The sequence below is a fragment of the Ochotona princeps genome, chromosome 11 (genome assembly GCF_030435755.1).
Source record: "Ochotona princeps isolate mOchPri1 chromosome 11, mOchPri1.hap1, whole genome shotgun sequence".
In the NCBI taxonomy this organism is placed as follows: domain Eukaryota; kingdom Metazoa; phylum Chordata; class Mammalia; order Lagomorpha; family Ochotonidae; genus Ochotona; species Ochotona princeps.
The window spans coordinates 35,906,452-35,927,907 of NC_080842.1; the positions used below are offsets into that span (position 1 = coordinate 35,906,452).

A 21,456-nucleotide genomic window follows, 5' to 3' on the forward strand; every position below is an offset into this window, starting at 1 on the left:
GTTATAAAACGCTACATTCTAATTGGCTTTGTCAATCTGATATCTTCCTTCATTAAAAAAAAAAGTCTTGCCCTGTGTGCTGCAGCTGCACCAGGCTGCAGAAGATGTCAGTCAGTTTCCTCATAATTTTCACTTGAGGGAAGAACTTGAGCAAGGACAAGAAAGTACTGACAGTTGGAGTCTTGAAAGTGATGAAAACATGACATCTGCAAGGTGGACAGACCTGATTTTCAGGCCACTAAGGACAACTTTATGAGATCAGAAGGCATAGCATGACAGTAAAATATGCAGCTTTATACTCAGAAGCTCCTCTATCACTAAAGTAACATGAAGAAGAATGAATAGCATACATAATTCCAGCGAAATGGTGGATGCATGGAGCACACTGGTATTAACAACATGACAAAATCCATAAAACATCAAAGCTGTACTTCAAGAGCTAAGATGGCTCACAATGCCCAAAGAAACAGGAAGCTTCTATAGCCATCAGAAACACAAACATAACACGACTAATTTTAGTGGATCTGGTCAAACTCATTTTAAATAACAACCTTCCACTCATGTTAGTCTTGATTAAATATCATAATGCAAAGTACTCATATATTGAGCAATGAATTCCAGGTGGCACATATGACACAGATAAGTGTAAAAATAGATTTAACATACATTCAGCACAGTTTTTCTTTCTTTTGTTGGGGCGCTGTCATTTAAATATAAATCCAGAGTAGGGTGCAGGTTTACGTGACAGAAACATGGCTGTGTCAGGTAGCAGTAGAAACCTGTGTTTCTCAAGATTAAAAATTCCACAAAGTTACAAATAGAAGTGGCATGCCTTATTCTTCTTGCTTAGTCAAAGAGCTGCAGTTGAAATTATTTCAAGTAGCAGCCACAATGAAATTGCACAAAATTTTGAAGCAGTGTGGGTGTCTACTACCAGCAGTATAACCAGAATCTTGAGATTGTTTTGATACTTGTATTTATAGTAAAAAAAAAAAAACTGGAAAAGGGCCAATGACTTTGTTAAAAGCTGTGCCTATATGTTATATGTAATGGACAGGATAAATATGTATTGATTGACCATCTTTATTTATATTTAAGTGAAGTCAAAAAAAGGACTGGGTGTATGGATAGCTGATTTTGAGATTAAAGTTAGACTTGAAACAAGCAAGATGTGGAACATGAGAAAAATTCAGAGTGGAAGCATAGTAGATTAAATCATGTAGCTTCAAACTCAGAAAATAGTCTTTGTGAGGGTAGATCTTTCTTAAAGGTGACTTTATTGAAATGCTATCCTTTGGTACATGTTTTGCTGTTCAAAACCTTAGGAATTAAAGATACCCTCCCGCCTGTTATTCTTGATCATGTTTAGATGAGTTTCTAGTATAGAATCAGTGGCAGCAGCTGAGACTAATCGAAGCAATGCCCATGGTAGATAGTTTTATAAAAAATTACTATAAAGTAATTAAAACGAGCTTCAAAGAATGTGTAATGACAAGGGTAAGTGTTTGTGAAACAGTAAGTTAAGTTTTAAAAAGAAATGAGAGTAGAGTAAAAGGCACACATCTACAGGAAAGAGAATGAACATACTTGGAGACTATTAGAAGCCAATCAGACTGCACATGATTTCTATATCCTAATAGGTTGTAAATTTTATAAGATGGAAATGTGCTATTATATAGCAGTAGTATCAGCCTACACTATGTGCTAGGTGGTGCTTTAAGGGAATAGATCATTCAGTTATGCAAATAATCTAATTTTCTCCATATACAGATCAAGAAATAGCAGCATGGAGTCATGAATATTATGAATTTTAGGATTATAAACATTATAAATGTTATTTAAAAACAAATGATGTGGAGAATGATCAAAGCTATGCTTGGATTTCTTCAGCATCTCTGCAAGTTTTGCAACTTCAGCCAAAGGAAGCGACGCTTAGGGAGGTGTGGGAATGGGGCTGGTGCTTCCCTGGCTTTCCCCTGCCTGCTCCTGTAACATCATTACCCACATGCAGGTGTCACTCCCACAGGCAGTACAGTCATCCATGGCACTGGGAACCTGCACACAAATCCACATGGGATCTGCTACCTGTATCATGCTCATGTATTTTCCCTCTTCCTACCTAGTTCATGCTCTCTGATCCAACAGATCCAAATCCAAATCTACAATGTCCAGGCTTCTCCAGCTTCTTCACCCCACATTTCAAAGCCACCACCCTGCCCTCTTCAGAGCTCTTTAAAGCTGACACAACCTCTGTAGTCCAGGGAGGCAGCAATGGGAGCCTGAGCTAGCAGCATTTATTTCATGAGCTGACATTTATATTTCTGTGAAAGCCTGGAAATCATCTTTGCCAACTAGTCCTTGGAGGAACTCCATCCATGTATATAGCACTGGTGGGTCTGAGGCCTCTTCCTGATCCTTTTTTGAAAGACTACATTGTATTGTCCTTCCTCTTGGGAGAGCTCTAGCTCTCTCTTGCACTGTTTCCACCAGCAGAAAAACATATTCTAGTAATTCCTGTCTGAAAGCAAATGACACAATCATCTTTCATCAGGCCATCATTGTGCAATAGCCGGTAAAGCTGCTGTAGTGATGTCAGCATCCCATTGGGCACCAGTTCATGTCCCAGCTGCTCCGCTTCCAACCCAGCTCCCTGCTAATGCACGTGGGAAGACAGAAGATGGTCCACTGCTTGGACTCCCACCACTCATGAGAGAGATCTGGATGGAGGTCCAGGCTTTGGCCTCTCCCAGTGTTGGCTGCTGCAGTTATTCAGGAAGTGAATCTGTAGATGGAAGACTGAGTGCTCTTTCGCTCTCTTGTGTGTGTGTCTGTGTGTGTGTGTGTGTGTGTGTGACTCCCCCCTCTTCTACATATATATCTGACTTGCATATAAATTTTAAAATCTTTTGAAAAAAGATACTGATCCTTGACTTTACCGAGAAGCAAGACTTCTCCAAGCAGTACTGCTGTGCCACTTCTCCTAAGACTTTATTTAATTGAGAGGTAGAAACAGAGATTCCACCTGCTGCTTCACTTCTCGATTGTTCACAATGGTCAGTATTGGGATGGCCCTTGGCCAGTGCTGAAGCCAGGAGCCAGGAGCCAGGAACTCAATCCACATCACCATATGAGCGGCAGGGACTCAAGCAACGAGGCATCATCATTTCCTTCCAGGGAATGGCAGGAAGTCAAAGTCAAGAGCCAGAACCAGAGCCAGGACATAAACCCAGAAACTGGTGTGGAACACTGGCATCTTAATCACTAAGCTGAGCCCTTGCTCTCAATGGCTCTTCCATCCTCTACAGATTCATAGAGTCTTCTTGCTGAAATCACTGCTAACATCAGTATTGCTTAGCAGGGGTTTTCACCACAGCTATCCTGAATGGACCTCTCAGGAACTGGGGACACAGCTGATGCTCCTCTAAACCCCATTCTATTCGGTTTCTCTCAAGATCCTGGGATTTTCCTTCTTGATCTCTCCTGCTGCCATCTCCTCACCTGGGAACTGCACCAGGTAGGGATCTCTCAGGCTCAGAAGGCAGCCCTATCCCTCTGGAGTCCTTGTTAGTCTTGTCTGATGGTGTGTCCAGTCCCAGATCATCGGTTACCATTGGCATGGAGATGCTCCCAGTTTGCCCACTTTGGGCTGTAGGCTGTGTTCACACACGTTCAACCACTAACTTGACACATTCACTTGGCTATCTAGAGAGACTTCAAACCCAGCATGTCTGCAATGAAGCACTTCATTCTTGCATCCCTGAATCCTGGTCCTCCCCATTCTTCCCACTTCTGAGTCTGGCAATACTGTCCACACATACGGTGAATCTGAAATTCAGACACCTGTGGGACTCCATCTGTCCCCTTGTACCTTACATGTAACCCACTGCAGTATTTCTGGAGTCTTACTCCACCTCTCTCTAGAAATGAGCTCTCTCCCTCCTTATGCTGCATCCCCCTGGAACAGCATCCATTGTCCTCTATCCTGCTGCAATATGCTCCTAACTTGCCTGTCTCATTAAAAGCCAAATCAACAGTTTAAAACTACGATACAGACCATGTAATAATACCCTCTGTGATCCACAGTTGTATTTAGGATCCATGCCAGATGGCCACAGGGACCAAGAGGTGTCCTGTATCACTGCCTTCCAACTCCCCAAGGAACCTCTTCCCTGGGATGCGTCCCTGTGGTGTGGGCATCTTCTGTTCCTTGAACACATCGGGCCATGCCTCAGGGCCTCTGTTCAGCCTCCCTGTGACAGCAGCTCGCTTTGCCCAGTCTTGATTTCACAGTAATGGCCAGTGGTCTGGCATGATCAATATGTGCACTGATTTACTTTCCCCTCTTCTTGAATGTCAGCACATTGATAGGAGGGGCCCCTCAAGTTCACTGCCATGTTCCTAGTGTCTGAACCACCGTCCAATACAGACTTAGAGAGGCCACCCAATACAGACTCAAGAAAAACACACTCAGTTAAATGTCTTGAAAAATCGTATGCTTAAATCCTAAATCTGCTTGCTGCCCCCAGACAATGAATCCTTTCACATTTTGCTCTATTGCTGTAAAGAGGGTAGATCCAGGAGTCATACTGTCAGGGTTTGAATCCCAGGTTCACAGTGTATTTATGAGTGTGGGGGCTTATGTGAGCACACAGACATACGTACACACACACGGGATCCTAAACTTTGGTGTTCTCAAGGAGAAAGAGAAGCAGTTTATTTTTTTTATGAACCAAAAAAGAAAACTCAAGTAAAAATGAAGAACATATTATGTTTGGCTCCTAAGTAAACTTAAATAAATGCAAATTACTGTTCTTAAAGTTTGATTTCCTTTGTATCATTCTACAAGTGATTATAAGAGTAAAATTTAGACACTTTCCAACTAGGATGTTAAATTTTAGAGCACATTTTAATAGAGGTTTAAAGTTCTAAAGAAAACTTCCTACCTTCAGACAGATGCCCAAGGACGACAGCTAATGTGATTGTAGCAATGTGCTATAACCCAGGTCAACAGGGACATGCCAGGGACTAAATTAATACCAGAACACATAAAATATGAACCATTTATAACTTAGAGTCATCATGTGAGTCAAAGATTTTATCTTTTCTAACATTTTAACTAACTTTTCTTGGACACAAAAACAGATAAATTCATTTTTAAAGAATTATCCATATTTCATAGGGCCAAGAAGCTCGTTTTCTAGAGTGCTTTATGCTGGGCTTATAAGACTGAATCTTAACAGCTCTTTATTCCTGCCTTCCAGCTCATTATCTTCCTTTCCATTTATCTCTTGTCACAGATACCCAACAGCTGGTTGGCTGACTAAGCAGCTCCAGTGTATGTTGCAGAAAACTGGACTGGGAACATGCCATTATATCTGCTAAAGTGTTAGCAAGAACTGTTGTGGTTCACAGAGCCGGGGTGGACTTCCCCACAGCGAGCAGCTCATCCAGAGCCTTTCAAGCACACACAGACATTGGCAGCTCAGAAATTTCTAAAGAGGACCTACAGGCAATAAAATGAAGTGAAATGCGAACAGTGTTTTGTGTCAACCCGAGTTGGACTTGAAAACTGGTTCCAGAGGTAGGAAAGTATCTTCTTTTAATCATGCAAATTTTATCTATTTTATCCTGCAATTGACTTTTTAACTTCATTTGAATGCTTCTAGCACTGGTTCTCTTATACCACAACAACATCACTTGTCCTTTTACCTTCTATTACATCCGTATTTGCTGTTATATTAAGAATTCCATAATATAGCAGGGACTGTGTGTTGGCTATATTTGTGTCTGCTCCAAAATGCACTTATTATAACCTAAATGAAGGTTGGCTAGATGAACTTGATAGAATGTTCTTAAATGTGAAGTTAATGGGCCCAGTGTGGTGGCCTAGTGGCTAAAGTTCTCGGCCTTGAACGCATCAGGATTCCATATGGGAGCTGGTTCTAATCCTGGAAGCTCTACTTCCCATCCAGCTCCCTGCTTGTGGCTTGGGAAAGCAGTAGAGGATGTCACAAAGCCTTGAGACCCTGTACTCGCATGGGAGACCCAGAAGAGGATCTGGGCTCCTGGCTTCGGATCAGCACAGCACCGGCCATTACGGTCACTTGGGGAGTGAATCATTGGACGGGAGATGTTCCTCTCTGTCTCTCCTCTTCTCTGTATATCTGATTTTGCAATAAAAATAAATAAATCTTTAAAAAAATGTGAAGTTGATCTCATTTAACATTGTGGTATAGGAACACCACACTCAAAAATTCACCATGTTTCTAGGAATTCAGCAAGCAAATAAAGGATTTTTAAGGTGCGCTATCTGAAGTTGGAGATGGGAACAGATCTGATCAGCATCAGCAAATAGAATTTCATTTATTTGAAAGGCAGTATCATCCACTGCTCTGAAATGGCTCAAATGGCTCAGGCAGTCAGGTCTATGTTAGGCCCAAGTCTGTCTCTCTATTCGCCCCCTCACCCAACTGCCTTTCATGTACACAATAAATAAAATTTTAAAAAAATTTAACTGTTTAAGCTACCCATGTATGATTTATAGTTTAACTTTGATTGATAAGGTATTTCAATTGCAAGTACATACTCATACTTTATAAAAATGGTTGGATAGTTTCTATTTTAAATAAATCCAAGTTAATGTAGCTGAAACACTTTAAATGAAAAGGAACAACTGTTAACATTAGACACACTTGATGTGTTCTTAAGTGTCAGGACTGTTGGGTTTATTTGTAAAGTTTTCCAGGAGAAATGAGGTTTGAATCGTTAACACCATGACACTGAGTGCTCTGGAAAGCTTGTTCATGTGGCTGTCCTCTGACCTCCAGGCCACTGGACCGCTGCCACTCCTTTACCCTGCACCACTCCTTACCTTCAATGAACACCTCGGCGGAAGTACTGTCTGAGCCACTAGGGTTCGTGGCCAGGCAGGTGTAGCGACCTGTGTCGTCCTCAAACGCCTCTGCTATAGTGAGAGTATGGAGGTCTCCGCCCTCACAGTGGATTTGAATATCTGGAGAGTTGTGTAGCTCCTTATCCTCACAGAACCACCTGCAGGCCAACAGAGGTCAAAGGACAGAAGTGAAAGAGCAGAAGTGGTCAGATGCAAAACCACAGTGCAAACTAGAAAGCCTGAATACCATGCAATAAGATGCTTGTTTGATTAAAGAAAACATCTTTGGCTACATTACTGATGGGATTTGTTACAAGCCATCATGTAACATTTGACCAACCTTGAAATGAGATCATCATGCTGAAAAGATCACATCAGCTATAAAATTAAAAGAAATATATATCAAAGTTTTTCACAAAGTTTCTATAATAAATGCCTCCTATACTTATAATATGTTTGCCATATTTTAAATTTTATTTTTATTTATTTTTAAATTTTATAATATGGTCATTTATTATAGTTTTATCTAGCATTCTTGTCTAAAATTATAAAATACAAATGTTATACTCAAAACATCTAACATATTAAAAGAAACACCATGTTAAAAAATAATAGGCAGCAATTTTTATTGACCCCTAAGACTTTGTATCAGCTGACCTGTAACCAATCTAATACCTTCCACATTTTGACATTTACAAAACCTTCTGGCAGACTGCCTTGGCCTCCAAGCTGTATAGATAACACAGTTGCACTGTAATTCACTCACAATGGGCAGAATTTTTCCTTTCTTAAACAATCAAGACTTTGGGATGGGAGGCCACAGGTTGCCAGACTACGGTTTTTATTGTTGTTTGTTTTAGAAAGAGAGGCAGAGAAAAAGAGAGCTAACCAGCTCCCATCTGCAGCTGCATTCTTCAAATGTCCTAATGGCAGACACTGGGCTGGGGACAAAGCTAAAAGCCAACAACTTAAGCCAGGTCTCCCCCGTGTGCAGCTGGAACCCAGTGACTTGAGTCCTCACCACTGTACTCCCAGAGTCTGCCTTGGCAATAGTTGCGATCAGAAACTCAAAGCCAGTCACTCCAAGGTGGGCCACGCTATGGGGACGTCCAATCACTAGGTCTTAACAATGGTTTCCATTCCCAAATGTCTTTTGTACATCAACCCCTCAACAGCATGTTGATGCTTTTATGTTTTATAAAACACAACCAAGAGCATAAAAAAGTCCCAGACTAAATTGTTTTTAAAGAAAAATGAAGGAATGTGCCACTTGTAGTTCAAAGGATTGAAGTCTAAGACGATAGCCTATCTAGCTTATAATTAACACTTAGAAGATTTTATCTGACTTTCATTTACAATACCATTCTTTGGAATTAGTATTCTTTTATGAAAATACGACACTAAGATTTTCTGTTTAGAGTGGCATAGTTTAGATATCTGTGCCTAATTTTCAAATTAATTTAGATGCCCATATAGTGGCACAGTGCCAGCAACCCATTTGAGCACTGGCTCAAAAGCTGGCTGTTTTACCTCTGTTCCATCTCCCTGCTAATGCATCTGAGCAAGCAGCAGAAAATGGCCCAAGGACTCGGGTCCCTGCATCCAGGTGGGAGGTGAAGTTCTAGGACCCTAGCTTTGTGTTGTGGCCATTTGGGAAGCAAATCAGCAGATGAAAGATTTCTCGATCTCATCTCTATCTGCAGCTCTGCCTTTCAAATATATAAACACATCTTTTAAAAAGAAAAGTAATTCAATGAAGCAAATGAGTTTGTGAATAGAGCATTAACTCTAGAAATCATATTAAGAATTAAACATGAGATATTCACGAAAAAAAAAAGATCCAAGTTTTAGGATTAAAGCACATAAAATCCTCAGCCAACAGAGCATTCCACCATCTGTGTTGGGGGCAGTAGAGGAAGCCAGTGTTACTTGATTTGGGGGGTCCTTCAGATTTTCCTTGTTTTCAGGCAGTCTTGGAATACTGTCTGATCCAAAGCCACTGTCCAGCCCCTTTTGTGTGGTCTCTTTCCATAGCTACAGCCCAATTTGCACTCTAACTGTGGCTTCACATTTTCAACTGATCTCTCCACCTACAAGCTATAAAGTCTTCATGTATTTTGTCATCAGATTAATACTCTTGAAAAATTTTCCTTCATATATCATTCCCCAACCTTCAGATCTGTCATGGAGACCTTGCATGTAATGTATTTCTGACTCCATTTTCTACCATTTTCCTAGACTGCATCTCTACTTTTGTCACATACTGGCCTGGACTGTTTTCCATTAGTTCTCAACTATTGTTTGAGAATTTACTTTGTTTGTGCATTTCCCTCCTTGAAATCCTGTTCTATTCTTCTTAAGTAACCCCTGTAGGAATGACTTTTCCTTAATGTCAAGGAAAAAGCTTCACTATCATATGAAATTCACGTGAATACATCCTGGGCTGATGAATATCATTTGTATGCAATGTGTTGCACTATACACTACAGGTTATGAGCAAAGAATAATGTCTGGTAAACTCAAACTAGTTGAGTTTGCACTGCCAACTAGAGTATTTTTACTTTCCATAGAAAATAAACAAAAGAAGAGCTGGTGCAGTGGCAAATCAGACTTTCTCTGCCTGCAGTGCCTGCATCACATATGCCACCAGTTTGAGTCCAAGCTGCTCCCCTTCCCAGTCCAGCTCCATACTATCGACTGGGAAAGCTGCACAAGAGGGCCTGAGGACCTGATCCTCTGCACCCATGTGGGACAACAGCAACAAGCTCCTGGCTCCCAGCTTCAGTCTGCTCAGCTCTGGCCATTACAATTATTTGAGCCAGCTAATGGGAGATTTCTCTCTCTTGTGACTTTCAAGTAAAAATAAATAAATCTTTTAAAAATTTTTAAAAAGAAACAAATGCACAATTAAAGGGGAAATGAAGCATGGCAAACTGCAATGGGGATATTAAAAATGGAAAGATTCATTTCTCTTATTAAATGCATTTCTTGGGCAACCTTTGGTAACTGCCTAAGGAGTGCAGGACCTTCTCTAACTCTGCAAACCAACATTTTGCTAGTCTGCAGCTTGTTTTTATTGTAAGTGAAGAACTATTTTTATGCTTTTAAGTATTTGGAGAAAGAAACAAAAGAATATTTTTTGACATAGAATGTTCCATGGATTTCAGAATCTCATAAACAAAGGTTTTCCAGATTCATGCTCATTCCTTAACACATGGCCCATGACTCAACTGCATTTCTTTCTTTTCAAAGATTTGTTCATTTTATTTGAAAGTCAGAAGTGCAGGGAGAGAGTGTGTGAGAGAGATCTTCCATCCACTGGTTCACTGCCCAGAAGGTCACAAAGGTCTGGGGCCGGGCCAGACCAAAGCAGGGAGCCAGGGGCTTGTCTCGGGTCTCCCAAGTGGGTGCAGGAACCAAGGACTGGGGACATTTTCTGCTGCTTCCCAGGCACATTAGCATGGGGGCGGGGGTCAATGGAGTCGCCAGGACTTGAACTGGTGCACATTTGGGATTTTGATGCTACAGGTGGCTTACAGACCCAGTTGCCTCACTTCCTATCCAGCTCCCTGCTACTGTGCCTAAGAAGCCTCCACATGGGAGACTGGGAAGAAGTTCAAGGTTCCTGGCTTGGGTTTGACTCAGTCTTGGCCATTGCAGATAGTTGGGAAGTGACCAATGGACAGAAGATTCTCTCTCTGTCTCTCTTGGTCTTTCCCTCTAACTCTGCCTTTCAAATAAATAATAATCAATACTTTAAGCACTGGCCTAATATGTCCCACACTATACTGACCTCATCACAGAGTCCTGAGTGGGTTCCGCATCCAGGTTAGTCACTTTAACAAAGCCATCTTACTTGGTGTGGTTTGCATCTCTGGTCCCTTGACATGAGTGTACAAAAACTTGTGATTTTTTTATTTGTTTCTATGTGTGCTCAAAATATTTTAATATCACTTATTTGACAACTGATCTTTGGTCACTTTCATATAGACTATGTATTCTTTTCTTAAATATTTGATGTTTAATGCATAATTTCATCATTCAGAAATATCAAGTGTGGCTTTATGGCCAAAAAAAAAAAAAGAGCATCTAAATTTTTTTTTCATTGAGCCGTAGTATGTCTCACATGTTTGATGCTTCAAAACTACTTGATATCTGCCTCATATTACTTTAGAGTATGCTCCACCCAAGAAAAATGAACAGTGAGAGGAATTGTGGCCTACCAGGCCTGGAAAATGCTAGATTTTAAATCTTACTCTTTGATGTTAACTATTGACATTTTGTTATTAAGGCCTGCAACAAGTCCTGTAGGAAGCATTGTCTAATCCAGCATTTATTATTTAGCTGGCTATGAGAATCCTTCTTTTGACATGCTAACATCACATGCATATGACATAGAATGTTTTCCTAGAGAGTTTCTTCCAAAAAAGAAAAAGAGCCCTTAGGAAGTTCATGGAAAATGTGTGTTCTGGAAAAAATACATGAATGTGTTTCAAAAATTTTTGCACTAAAAATTACTTTTCCTTCCATTTGCCACAAACTTTCTGAAGTACCCTCATACCTTTAGAATGAATTAAAATCAACCCTAAACTGAGCAATAGTGATAAGGTTATTGCTGGAGACAGCAATCAGTAAACACAACAAAACACTGGACACCAGAAGAAAAGATACAGGCAGCAAATACATTAGCAGCCTGATCTTACTAACTTATTCACTCAGGTTACAGCAAAAGGTTTATGAACTATGTCATTCACAACTTCTTAATTTCTGATGCTTTGACCTCAGGGGACCCATTCAAGAGAGACAGCCTTGGACTCTCCCTGCAAACCGATCAATCTAGAACCCATACCTCCTACTACTTCTCCATTGGGCCTTACAGCTCAGAATCACTTTTACTCTAGTCCTCCCTAGGACTAGGTGCCAGAAGCCTAGGAATGGCTGCTATGCCTGACAGTCTGCTGACATTATCCACATTCACCCAGCCTGCATCTGCGCACTCAGCCTCACCTACCCCTTTCTGTAGAAACCATCATCAAGACTCGTGTCACCGTTTTCAGTTCCCTCCCTCTGCCTCTTCTCTACTCCTAGTTACCCGTTGAGGAACCTGGGGGTGCCGCGTGTTCCTACTCCAGGGACCTAGAAGTACAAACTGTCTTCCCAGATGACATTCATCTCCTACCCTCCTGGCCTCATCTAATCTGAATCACAGTAAAACCAACATTTTAAACCATGGATCCTTGCCAACAAACTATTCAATGAACAAGTGTACAAATGTAGACAAGATAGAACAGATAGATTGCTCAAATAATATCTGCCCTGGTCTGCTTTAAGATATATGTGGAAAGAGATTTGTTGACTCTCAGCAACCCAAACTTAAGTGAATTTAGCAGCATAAAACTAGACTCAAGATAATCTTGGTTGATTCCATTCAAAGACAAAACTAGCTTTGTCTACTCTTCACAAAATGAATTGAAGATAAATCACCTTCTTATCTGAACTAAGAGGACCTGGGAATTTTTTGACACCACATTTTGGATGAGATGTGTGCGCCTTGGTCATGTTTGCTTAGTTAAATTTCTTAAAGGTCATAATTCCATCAGTTTCCTGGCCAAAGACTCAAAGCACTGAGTAGTCTCTCCAGGAGAGGTCAACACCGCGACTGTTCAATTTTGAACTCCCGAAAACTTTCCCACACTAAATTCTTATTGCTAGTGTAGCTGATGCAAAGCCACACTGGTGTGAGGAGCTCCACTGGGAAGCACAGGGAGAGGACCAACTGTGCTTGGTCAGCAGAACCCAGGTAGGGACACTCTGTCCCTGTGCCTTCTCCCCTGGCAGATGTCACCGGTTCATAGAACGTTCTGCTCTCCCTCACTCCTCGGTACTGCAGCTGAGGCCAACTACAAACCAATAAAGTTCGAAGTTTCTAAACACACTTGCCGTCCCCCTCTTGGTCTCTTTCTAGAGGATACATTCTCTTCCCTCCAGACACTGAGAATTCTTCTCTTTTTATCATGTGGTAAGAGCAGAGAGGAACTATGGTTGAGAGACAAGTGTGAAGGGAAGTAGGTAACGTGGCTAAGTGAGGTAAAATTCTGCTTGAGGACATCTTATGGACTTTCATATTCCATCTCTAATGTCTGGCAGCCATGTGTCTGGTGAACAGGATGCTAGAGAACAGACTGATTAACAGCCTGTCTACGGGGGACAGTGCTGTGACACAGCACAGGAAGTCAGCATAGAGATGGCATCCTATCCCCAGCACCAGTTAGAGTCCCAGCTGCTCTTTGTCTGAATGTTCCTGGAAAAGCAGCAGAGGATGACCCATATGCTCAGGCTCCTGAGACCCACGTGGTAGACCCAAAGGGAGGTCTAGGCTCCAGGCTTCGGCCTGGCTCAGTTCCTGCCATTGCAGCTATTTGACAGCTAATGAATAGAAAACCTCTTTATCTTTTTGTCTCTCTCTCCCTGTCACTCTGCCTTTCAAATAAATAAATGTTTGAAAAAAAATTCTTGTTTATATCCCTATTCTGAAAGTGGTAAGTTTCAACTTAATCACACTTTGAATTTTCTGTCACAAAAATATTGAAATATGTAATTATAATCTCATACTCAGGATGAAGATGACATAATATATAGGAATAATGGTTGTTCTTAAAGATTTATGTAAATGAAAACTAAGCTAATATTTACCGAATGCCTATTCTATGCTATGTGCCTTTCACATATGACTATTTTAGCCGCTAGGCCACACCGCCAGGCCTCACATATGACTATTTTTACAGCAAACTTGTGAAGTGGTTGCTATTACATTTTTGGATGTGAGCAAATCTCACCTGTTTATTAATAACAGAAAATGCAAAACAAGGATAACAATCCAGATAATCTCCAAAATTTCATCTTACACAATACGTGTGTTTTTAACTTTTATGGAGACTTTGACTATGAGTAGAAACATGTTCAGAAAGCATTTATTGATTCTTTGACCTAATCTCAGCACAGTTGCTCAAGGACTATGTCATTATCCACAACAGGGATGTGAGAGAAAAACGGAGAAGCAAACCTTGAAAAATTAGCGTGTGGTAAATCCCCTTTCAAAAGAATTAAGAGTTGCTAAGATAGGAGAGAGCCAGTTGAGACTGGCTGTCAGATTTCAAGGCTATAAACAGGGTGCAAACATAACCTTGCACTAACTGAAAGTCAGATACAAGACGGTTAGGACACAGTCACATTCACTCAGCAATCAACTGTTTATTCATTAAGAGGCTTACTGCACTTCAACTCCAACCCAGGAACTGATACTGGAGACAGATACCAGCTAAAGGGGGTTCTTAATTCTTGGACCTAGTGATGGAGCTAACAGAGAAGAAAATCCAGTTCTGGGCATAAAGAAATACAGAATAGATTTCATTGAATGGGTTAGGCTCTTCTATGCCACGAAAGTACAACTCCTTCAAAAATCTTTCCAAAGTCAGACATGACTGCATACATACACATTGAGTTTGCTTTGGATAGACTAAAGTTGAAATACATTTCTTGGAGAGGGAATAATGTTGACAGATTCCATGAGTCTTGAACTTCCCACTTTTATTCATAGAAGATTACAGAACATAGCAGGGGGTGGGGAAAATTATAGTATTTAAGATCCTGAAGGATGACATATTTCTGTATTCCAGTCTATGCATTTTTTGAAATTAAAACCATACACACCATATATATATATGTTGTAGCCTAATGCTATTTTTCCTCCTCCCTCAGTATTTTCTAAACATTCCTAAAAATGAGATAGTGCCTAAAAATGAGATGGTGCCAAAAATTCAAGGATCATATTGTGGCACCAGCAGGATATGGCTGGACTGAAATTCAAGAAGGTGTTTTACATAGCAAAGTTCAATATTTAATTGTTCACTTTCTACATTTCAAGGTTATGTTTAAAACAACCACTGACTTGATCATAGCCCTAGCCTTGGAGGTCTGACTGCAGTCTCTGGACCTGCTCAGTTAAGGGCCAATGGAGGTCAGGGGAGTAATTAAAATCAGGAGGTGGCACAGATGTTTCAGAGCCTCTGGCTATTCTTGAAAACCCCCACCCATTTCCATCTTGCATAGTGGAAGAAAAACCAAAAAGCTGACCTTCCTGCCATGACCCGTTCCTCCTGCCCTTGTGACATAGCAGGGGGCACGGGTCTCAGATCTGTACTTCAGTGCTGGGTATCCATTTGGGAATGCTTACAACACTGATTCTGCAGCATGGGGTCAGGATTGTCGACTTTCATGAGAATAAATTCAACTGATAAATGAGAGAAACCAATAAATTTACTGGCAGAGTATACAACTAGTTTATGTTTCAATAATCACATCTGGCATTACTTGGCTTTTGAGCTGGCTACAAATGCTATTCTAATACTACCACTTAGCAGGAAGTATAGATTTTATGAGTGACAGTTTCTTATGGCTATCTTTATTTTATTGAGCCACAGGTATGTATCATGGAAATTTTCTGTGCACTCCTTTTTAAACATGTGGCTCTTAAAACAGTGAATCTAGGTTAGTGCTTTTTAACTCTACTAAGGGAAATGGTAGATCTTAGAAGAAGGCAGTTTATTGAAAGAATGAGGTGTTTATTAAATAAAAACACTTTTGGGGCCCGAGAGCGTGGCCTAGCGGCTAAGGGCCTCGCCTTGAAAGCCCCGGGATCCCATATGGGCGCCGGTTCTAATCCCGGCAGCTCCACTTCCCATCCAGCTCCCTGCTTGTGGCCTGGGAAAGCAGTCAAGGACAGCCCAAGTCTTTGGGACGCTACACCCACGTGGGAGACCTGGAAGAGGTTCCAGGTTCCTGGCTTTGGATCCGCGTGTACCAACCGTTGTGGCTCACTTGGGGAGTGAGTCATCAGACGGAAGATCTTCCTCTCTGTCTCTCCTCCTCTCTGTATATCTGACTGTAATAAAATAAATAAATCTTTAAAAATAAATAAATAAATAAAAATAAAAAATAAAAACACTTTCAAAACAGTTGGGTCTTTATGTTCTCCTCTAAGTCAGTGCCTTTATGCTCCTGGGGAAACCAAGTCACGTTGAGAGATGGGTATCTATTTTTTCTCCCTCATACATCACTGATCAATGCTTCCTGGAAAAATTTATCTTCAAAGTGATGGTAATGATTTTTGTGGGATGGCAATGATGTTTGCAGAATGGCAAATTTAGCTGCCAGCTGGCCCTGTCTTCTACATGCAATCAGCCACATGGTTTCCCAGCAAGGACGTTTTTGAAGAAAGCAAAAGCAACCGTTTCCCTAAATCTTTTCTAATGTAAATGCAGGGTAAGAAACTGTCTCAGGTAGAGCGATGGCTCTACAGTGGTTATCTTTTCCAGGGATGCCTTTCTTTGGAAGGAAACTGCAGTGCAACTAGACCGCAACTGGGACCGCAACTAGAAAACTCACAGAACAAAACTGGCAGGTTATGCCCAAGTTGGGTTTTGCTTGTGCCTGTGCTCAAAGCGGGGCCATCTGTAAGAACTGCTTTTCATGCATCCTCCATTAAACATCAATTCATTTTTATGGAGTATTTTTTTTGTCTTGTCACCAAAGATTTCTTAATTCTTTACATGTGTTCACATAACCACAAGACAAACCATGTTTATTCTGTCATGTGGATTTATAGGCAGACCAAAGTGAAATTAGTTCTCATCTAAATTTACTATGGCTATAATTTCATGGTTGCTGAGTCCCAAGGCCAATAGCTAAATCGGTGTGGACAACAGATGTACTTTAACCTTATGGTCCAAAAGAGACCAATAAATAGATTGGCTTTTTTGAAATCCAAAGCCCAGGAAATGATAAAATAGATTCTGAATGAAAACCAAACTCATGTCTAGTAATTCTTTCCTCAACAATCATTTTTATCTCCTAAGAAAGAAAGATAAGACAGAAGGGTGGGCCAGTCCAGATAAAATTCAACTGTAAAAATGATTTCTCTCATTGTGTTTGATGATGACGTGGTAGCTTCATGTCTGGACACCATGTAGATATTTAATTGCTATTCTTAAAAGAAAACTATAAAAATAGGCAAGTAGAAGCCACATTGACATCTGCGGCTGCCAGAAGCTATCAAGTCTGAAATTGCTTCCAATGTTTTTCACGTGGGTGATGCAGTGGAAGGGCTGGAGGCCTGGGAGTGGGTGGCCCCAGGTTCTAGGAGTGCCAGCCCACAGTGGGGCTCAACTGCCAGGGATTCAGTCACTGGTTTGAGGCTACAATATCCTTACTTTTGAAATGTGAGAATCAAGTGGCCAAGCATTTCCTCAAAAGTGTCCCTAAAAACTAGTCCAACAGCAACTTGACAGATAACATTGAAAAGCTTTCTGTGGCCAAACAGGTTTAGGAAACACTGGGTTCAACTAAAACACCTGTCTCAATTACAAAACTTTTGTGAGTTTTGTGCCAAAAACACACTGAGTTTTTTTAAGAGAAAGCCAGGCAGGCATCATTCTCTGCTGTACTTGACCATGGAACATGTGCGTTAAAATCATGAGGAAGGATCAGTGTTTATACAGAATAGATTTTGGAAAACCCTAGGCTGCATTATCACTAAAACCCCAGCTAAGTCTACTATGGTGACATTTACTTACTAGCACACCTTTTTACAACTACCTTTTCCCCACCTCATGACAGACATGGGTCACAGCATAAACTTGACTTCAGAATCTCTCTTGGTTATTGAATGTCAAAGCCAAGGACAGCCACTACCAGCTGATTAGAGCTGGCACTGGAGCTCAAATATGCTTGCCATACCTCTCTCGATAGTCTGTGTTTAGCTGTGTAATTTTCTTACACAGCATTCAGTGTAAAATGCTGATCTCTAACCTCCTGTTTTTCCTTAACTGTAAACACTAATAACTTATTTTTGGTCAAGTTTGACATTTCTGACATGTCACTTAAAAATACTGTGTATTCCCTAAACCCCAACATTCCAATTTGGAAAGTTTATAAGGTGAACCTATCCCATCCCAAGCCAAGGCATTCACGAGAGTGAAAGAGATAACCATTAATAACTACAAAAATAAATGATGATTGTTTCTGGCAACGTTTTGGTTGTAACTGCACTAAATCAACTTGAAATGCCTTGCTCACTGTGAGGACTATTTTGACAATTTTCAAGCATGTTCCATATCCATGAGTAGACAAATGGAGATTTCACAAGACCTGGGAAGAAACCAGGAACCCAAACTCCTCACTCACAAATTCTCAAGTCAATTTTCCACACAAGCACACAAAGAAGTTGGCATGACCTGACAAATCACACTTCAAAGTTGCCCATATTGTGAAAATTTGTACTGAACATTTCCATGCCATCATAGGACTGGAGGGGACTAGATTAGTGGAGAGTCTGAGAAGGAGAAATGACGTACATTAAGTACCTAGAGGAGCACACTCAGCTGTTTGTACTGCTACAGTGATGGCAGGTAATTATTAGCTATTGTTGTGACTTGGATTACATTCCAAAGAGGATAAACTGGGAAATGTTTTACGAAACAATACCATCAGTCTCCGGTGCTCTGGGAACTTGTCCACTGAGAGGCGATGATTATCTCAGAATTATGAAACCCAGAAGACCAAAGCCAGAATTGGAGAGGGACAGCAGCAGCTCTTCTTGGTATCAACTCCGTGGATGACAGAAACCCACATCCAACAGGCCATCATGATGGAAAGCAGTTATTGTCTCGTATTTGAAAGGCAACTCCATTCCTTCACAGTTTTGTTCTCAGCAGTGAACGTCTTCCATCTAATATGTGTCCCTTCATCTTACTCCTCTGCCCCTTGCCTTCATTATCTGTCTTCATCGCACAGCCAGTTAAGTGCCAGTCAAGCATGATCAGGGGTCAGGGGTTAGGGAGGAGGAAATGGGAAATGGATGGAAGCCAAAACAGAAAATTAAGGAAAATAGCTTTCCTTCCAAAAAAAAAAAAAAAAAAGCGGGGAGTGGTAAAACTGCAGGCAGTAACAGTTTGGTTTCTGCTGCACACACGAGCCTTCTGTTGGTTGGGGCTCCATCCATTGAGCCACACTTGGGTGCTTGAGGAGGGAAGGCAGCTTCCAGCTCTCTGATGAGACCATTGGACTCAAAGGTTAGGAAGAGTTCAGGGTCTCGTTGTGCAGAGTTCTTGCTCCCATCTATTCTGATGTTCCAGTGTGACTGGTACTACAACTCAAGAAGCAAGCACTGCAACACAGCCTGTGCATGCCCGTGAACTGTCAAGTGACCCTGCTGTCAGCCACTCAACCCATCAATAGTCATTTGCTCTCTGTTTGCAATTAAGGTTCTCCTGGCTAACTCCTTGTTTGTTGAATGCTTTCTCCTTGCTCTTATTTTGTCCCTTCTCGAAATCCACATTTAGATTGTCAACTTTCCAGGGAGAGCTAGAAGAAATGAAGTCACAAACCAAGAGAAACCCTTAACTGAGTGATCAAGAACTAGAGGTAGAAAGGAGCCCGATCTCAGCAGAGAGCACACACACAGCCCCGTGACTTGACTAAAGCCCTCACAGCCAAAGCTGCCTACATTGCTACACAGAGTGAAACACACAACACCTGGATTTCACATAGTCCTCAAACTTAGTTCCCCACAAAAGGCCCCCAAACCCTGCAAATGCTGTTTGACAACCACCTTTCCAAGTCCAGCCACACAGGCAACTCTAACCCACACAGTAATTCTAAGAAACCCCCGCCTTCTACCCCCAACTATCAGGATCAGATACATACTTGGGATTCCGTGCACAAGAGAGCCATGTTCCAGGCAAGCAGCCTGCAGTGTCTGCCCTCGGACCTGCGTGTACAGTGCTGCAGCCAGAGCAGGGAGGGGCTCAGGTGTGTGAGCAGGAGCAGGAAGTCAGGCCTAATTACACCCTGTTTGATTTGGCTATTTGAATAACGAATAAAATGGCACGTTTCTTTTCAGTTGGCTTTCAGAGGAAAACCACTGAAGCCTAACTGTTTCTGGTAACACACTCGACTGTTTTAAGTGTGAAAAATCAATGTTACCAATAAATATAGTCTTATTGCTTGTTTGAAAAGCACAGATTTGGTTATCATAAACGAGTTCTCCTTTCTGATTATAGTAAGAGCAACCCGCCTCCTGGCGACATTCCATCCTTTAGTGCCCATATCCTGCATGCCCCAAAGGTATGGTGATCTTACAGCACAACTTTTCAAAACTGGCTTTGGAGTCACTTACATTCCAGGCAAAAGACAAACACACATACACAAATAAAACCCTCTCCCTGTTTATATAACCAAACCCTCTACAACTATTAAATGAGGTGGGAGGCATAGAGGGTTAAGGAAAAAAAGGCTTTGGAATATAATAGTTCCCAGTTATAGGAAATTATGTTAGCTCCTTTGCTTATATAAAATATGCCTTTTAGAAAAACTGTTTTAGTATTTAAAAGAGCTGGCTGATAGGGACTGTATCCTATCTGCTATGCAAACAGCACACAATATGCTCAGTTTGGGAGCGCAGGAGTTTTACTCTGTAAGCCCAGGGCATGTGTAATCAGCACATCTTAATACTGGGACTTCTGATTTGGCCACCTCTTTTCTTAGTGTCCCTAGGTACTGTTTGTGGACAGGAGGAAGGGCTAACAGGTTTAAAAGCTACAGACACTGCGAAAATAAAAATAAAATAAACCTTTCCTTACATTTTTCTGCCATGTGTAGGTCTTGGGGAAATCAGAAATTTTTTTTTGTATCAGAAAAGCATGGAGGGCATCTGTACTACTAAATGCTATTTTGTCCATTTTCCTCATTGTCTCCCTGTAGTGCTCAGGATTCCCAGGTTGTTTGAAGTTGGTTTTAGAAGTACTTGTCTGGGCTCAGACTCTGAGATAGAGCAAATCAAGTTACTGCCCGAGACACCTGTATCCCATATCAGCGTGCTGGTTCAAAGTGCAGCTGGTTTCCCAGCCAGCTCCCTGCTAACGCAGCTGGAAGGCAGCAGAGGAAGGCCCAAGTGTGGATTCCTGTTAACCACTTGGCAGATCTGGATGAAAATCCTGGCTCGAGGCTTTGACCTGGTCCAGCACTGGTTGTTGCAAGCACTTGGAAAGTAAGCCAGTGAATGCAAGATAAATCCATTCTTTCTCGTTCAAATAAATACACATTTTTAAAATAAATAATTATTTTTAAAGTAATACTTTCCTGGATGCCATATGAGGTCAATTCTGAAGGATCTACAAAATTCTCTAAGGTTTCCTATAGTTCACCTTTTTCTATATGCCCCCAGTGGGACAAACTGCAATGTGTTAATGGGTTTCCTGTCACCAGAGATACTGAAGAGGTGTAACAATTGGCAGGGGTACTGTAAAGAGAATTCAAGCGCTAGATGAAAAAGTGGTTCTGATGAGCACTGCTAGGATTTATCTTTCCTTTACCAAGAAATTCATAGCAAGCACAAACAAGTGGGAAAAAATATCCAATGCCCAGTGTACAGAACACCAAAGAATGGCAAAGCCCTCTTAATTATGATGCACTTACTGAATTAGCCTAATTAAACCAAAGTGGCTCCT

At 41.2% G+C, this 21,456-nt stretch overlaps 1 protein-coding gene across 5 annotated transcripts in view; it reads right to left on the bottom strand.

Moving 5' to 3' along the window:
• The window catches only part of PALLD (palladin, cytoskeletal associated protein), a 396,405-nt gene that overhangs the window by 229,735 nt on the left and 145,214 nt on the right, over positions 1-21,456 (bottom strand). For 4 of the 5 annotated variants that reach the window (XM_058670013.1, XM_058670012.1, XM_058670015.1 and 1 more), the window contains one exon: positions 6,872-7,050. In XM_058670013.1, coding sequence (XP_058525996.1) covers positions 6,872-7,050 — 179 coding nt within the window. Of the gene's footprint in view, positions 1-6,871; positions 7,051-19,654; positions 19,740-21,456 lie in introns of those variants that run through there. The other variant, XM_058670016.1, reaches the window with a different exon arrangement.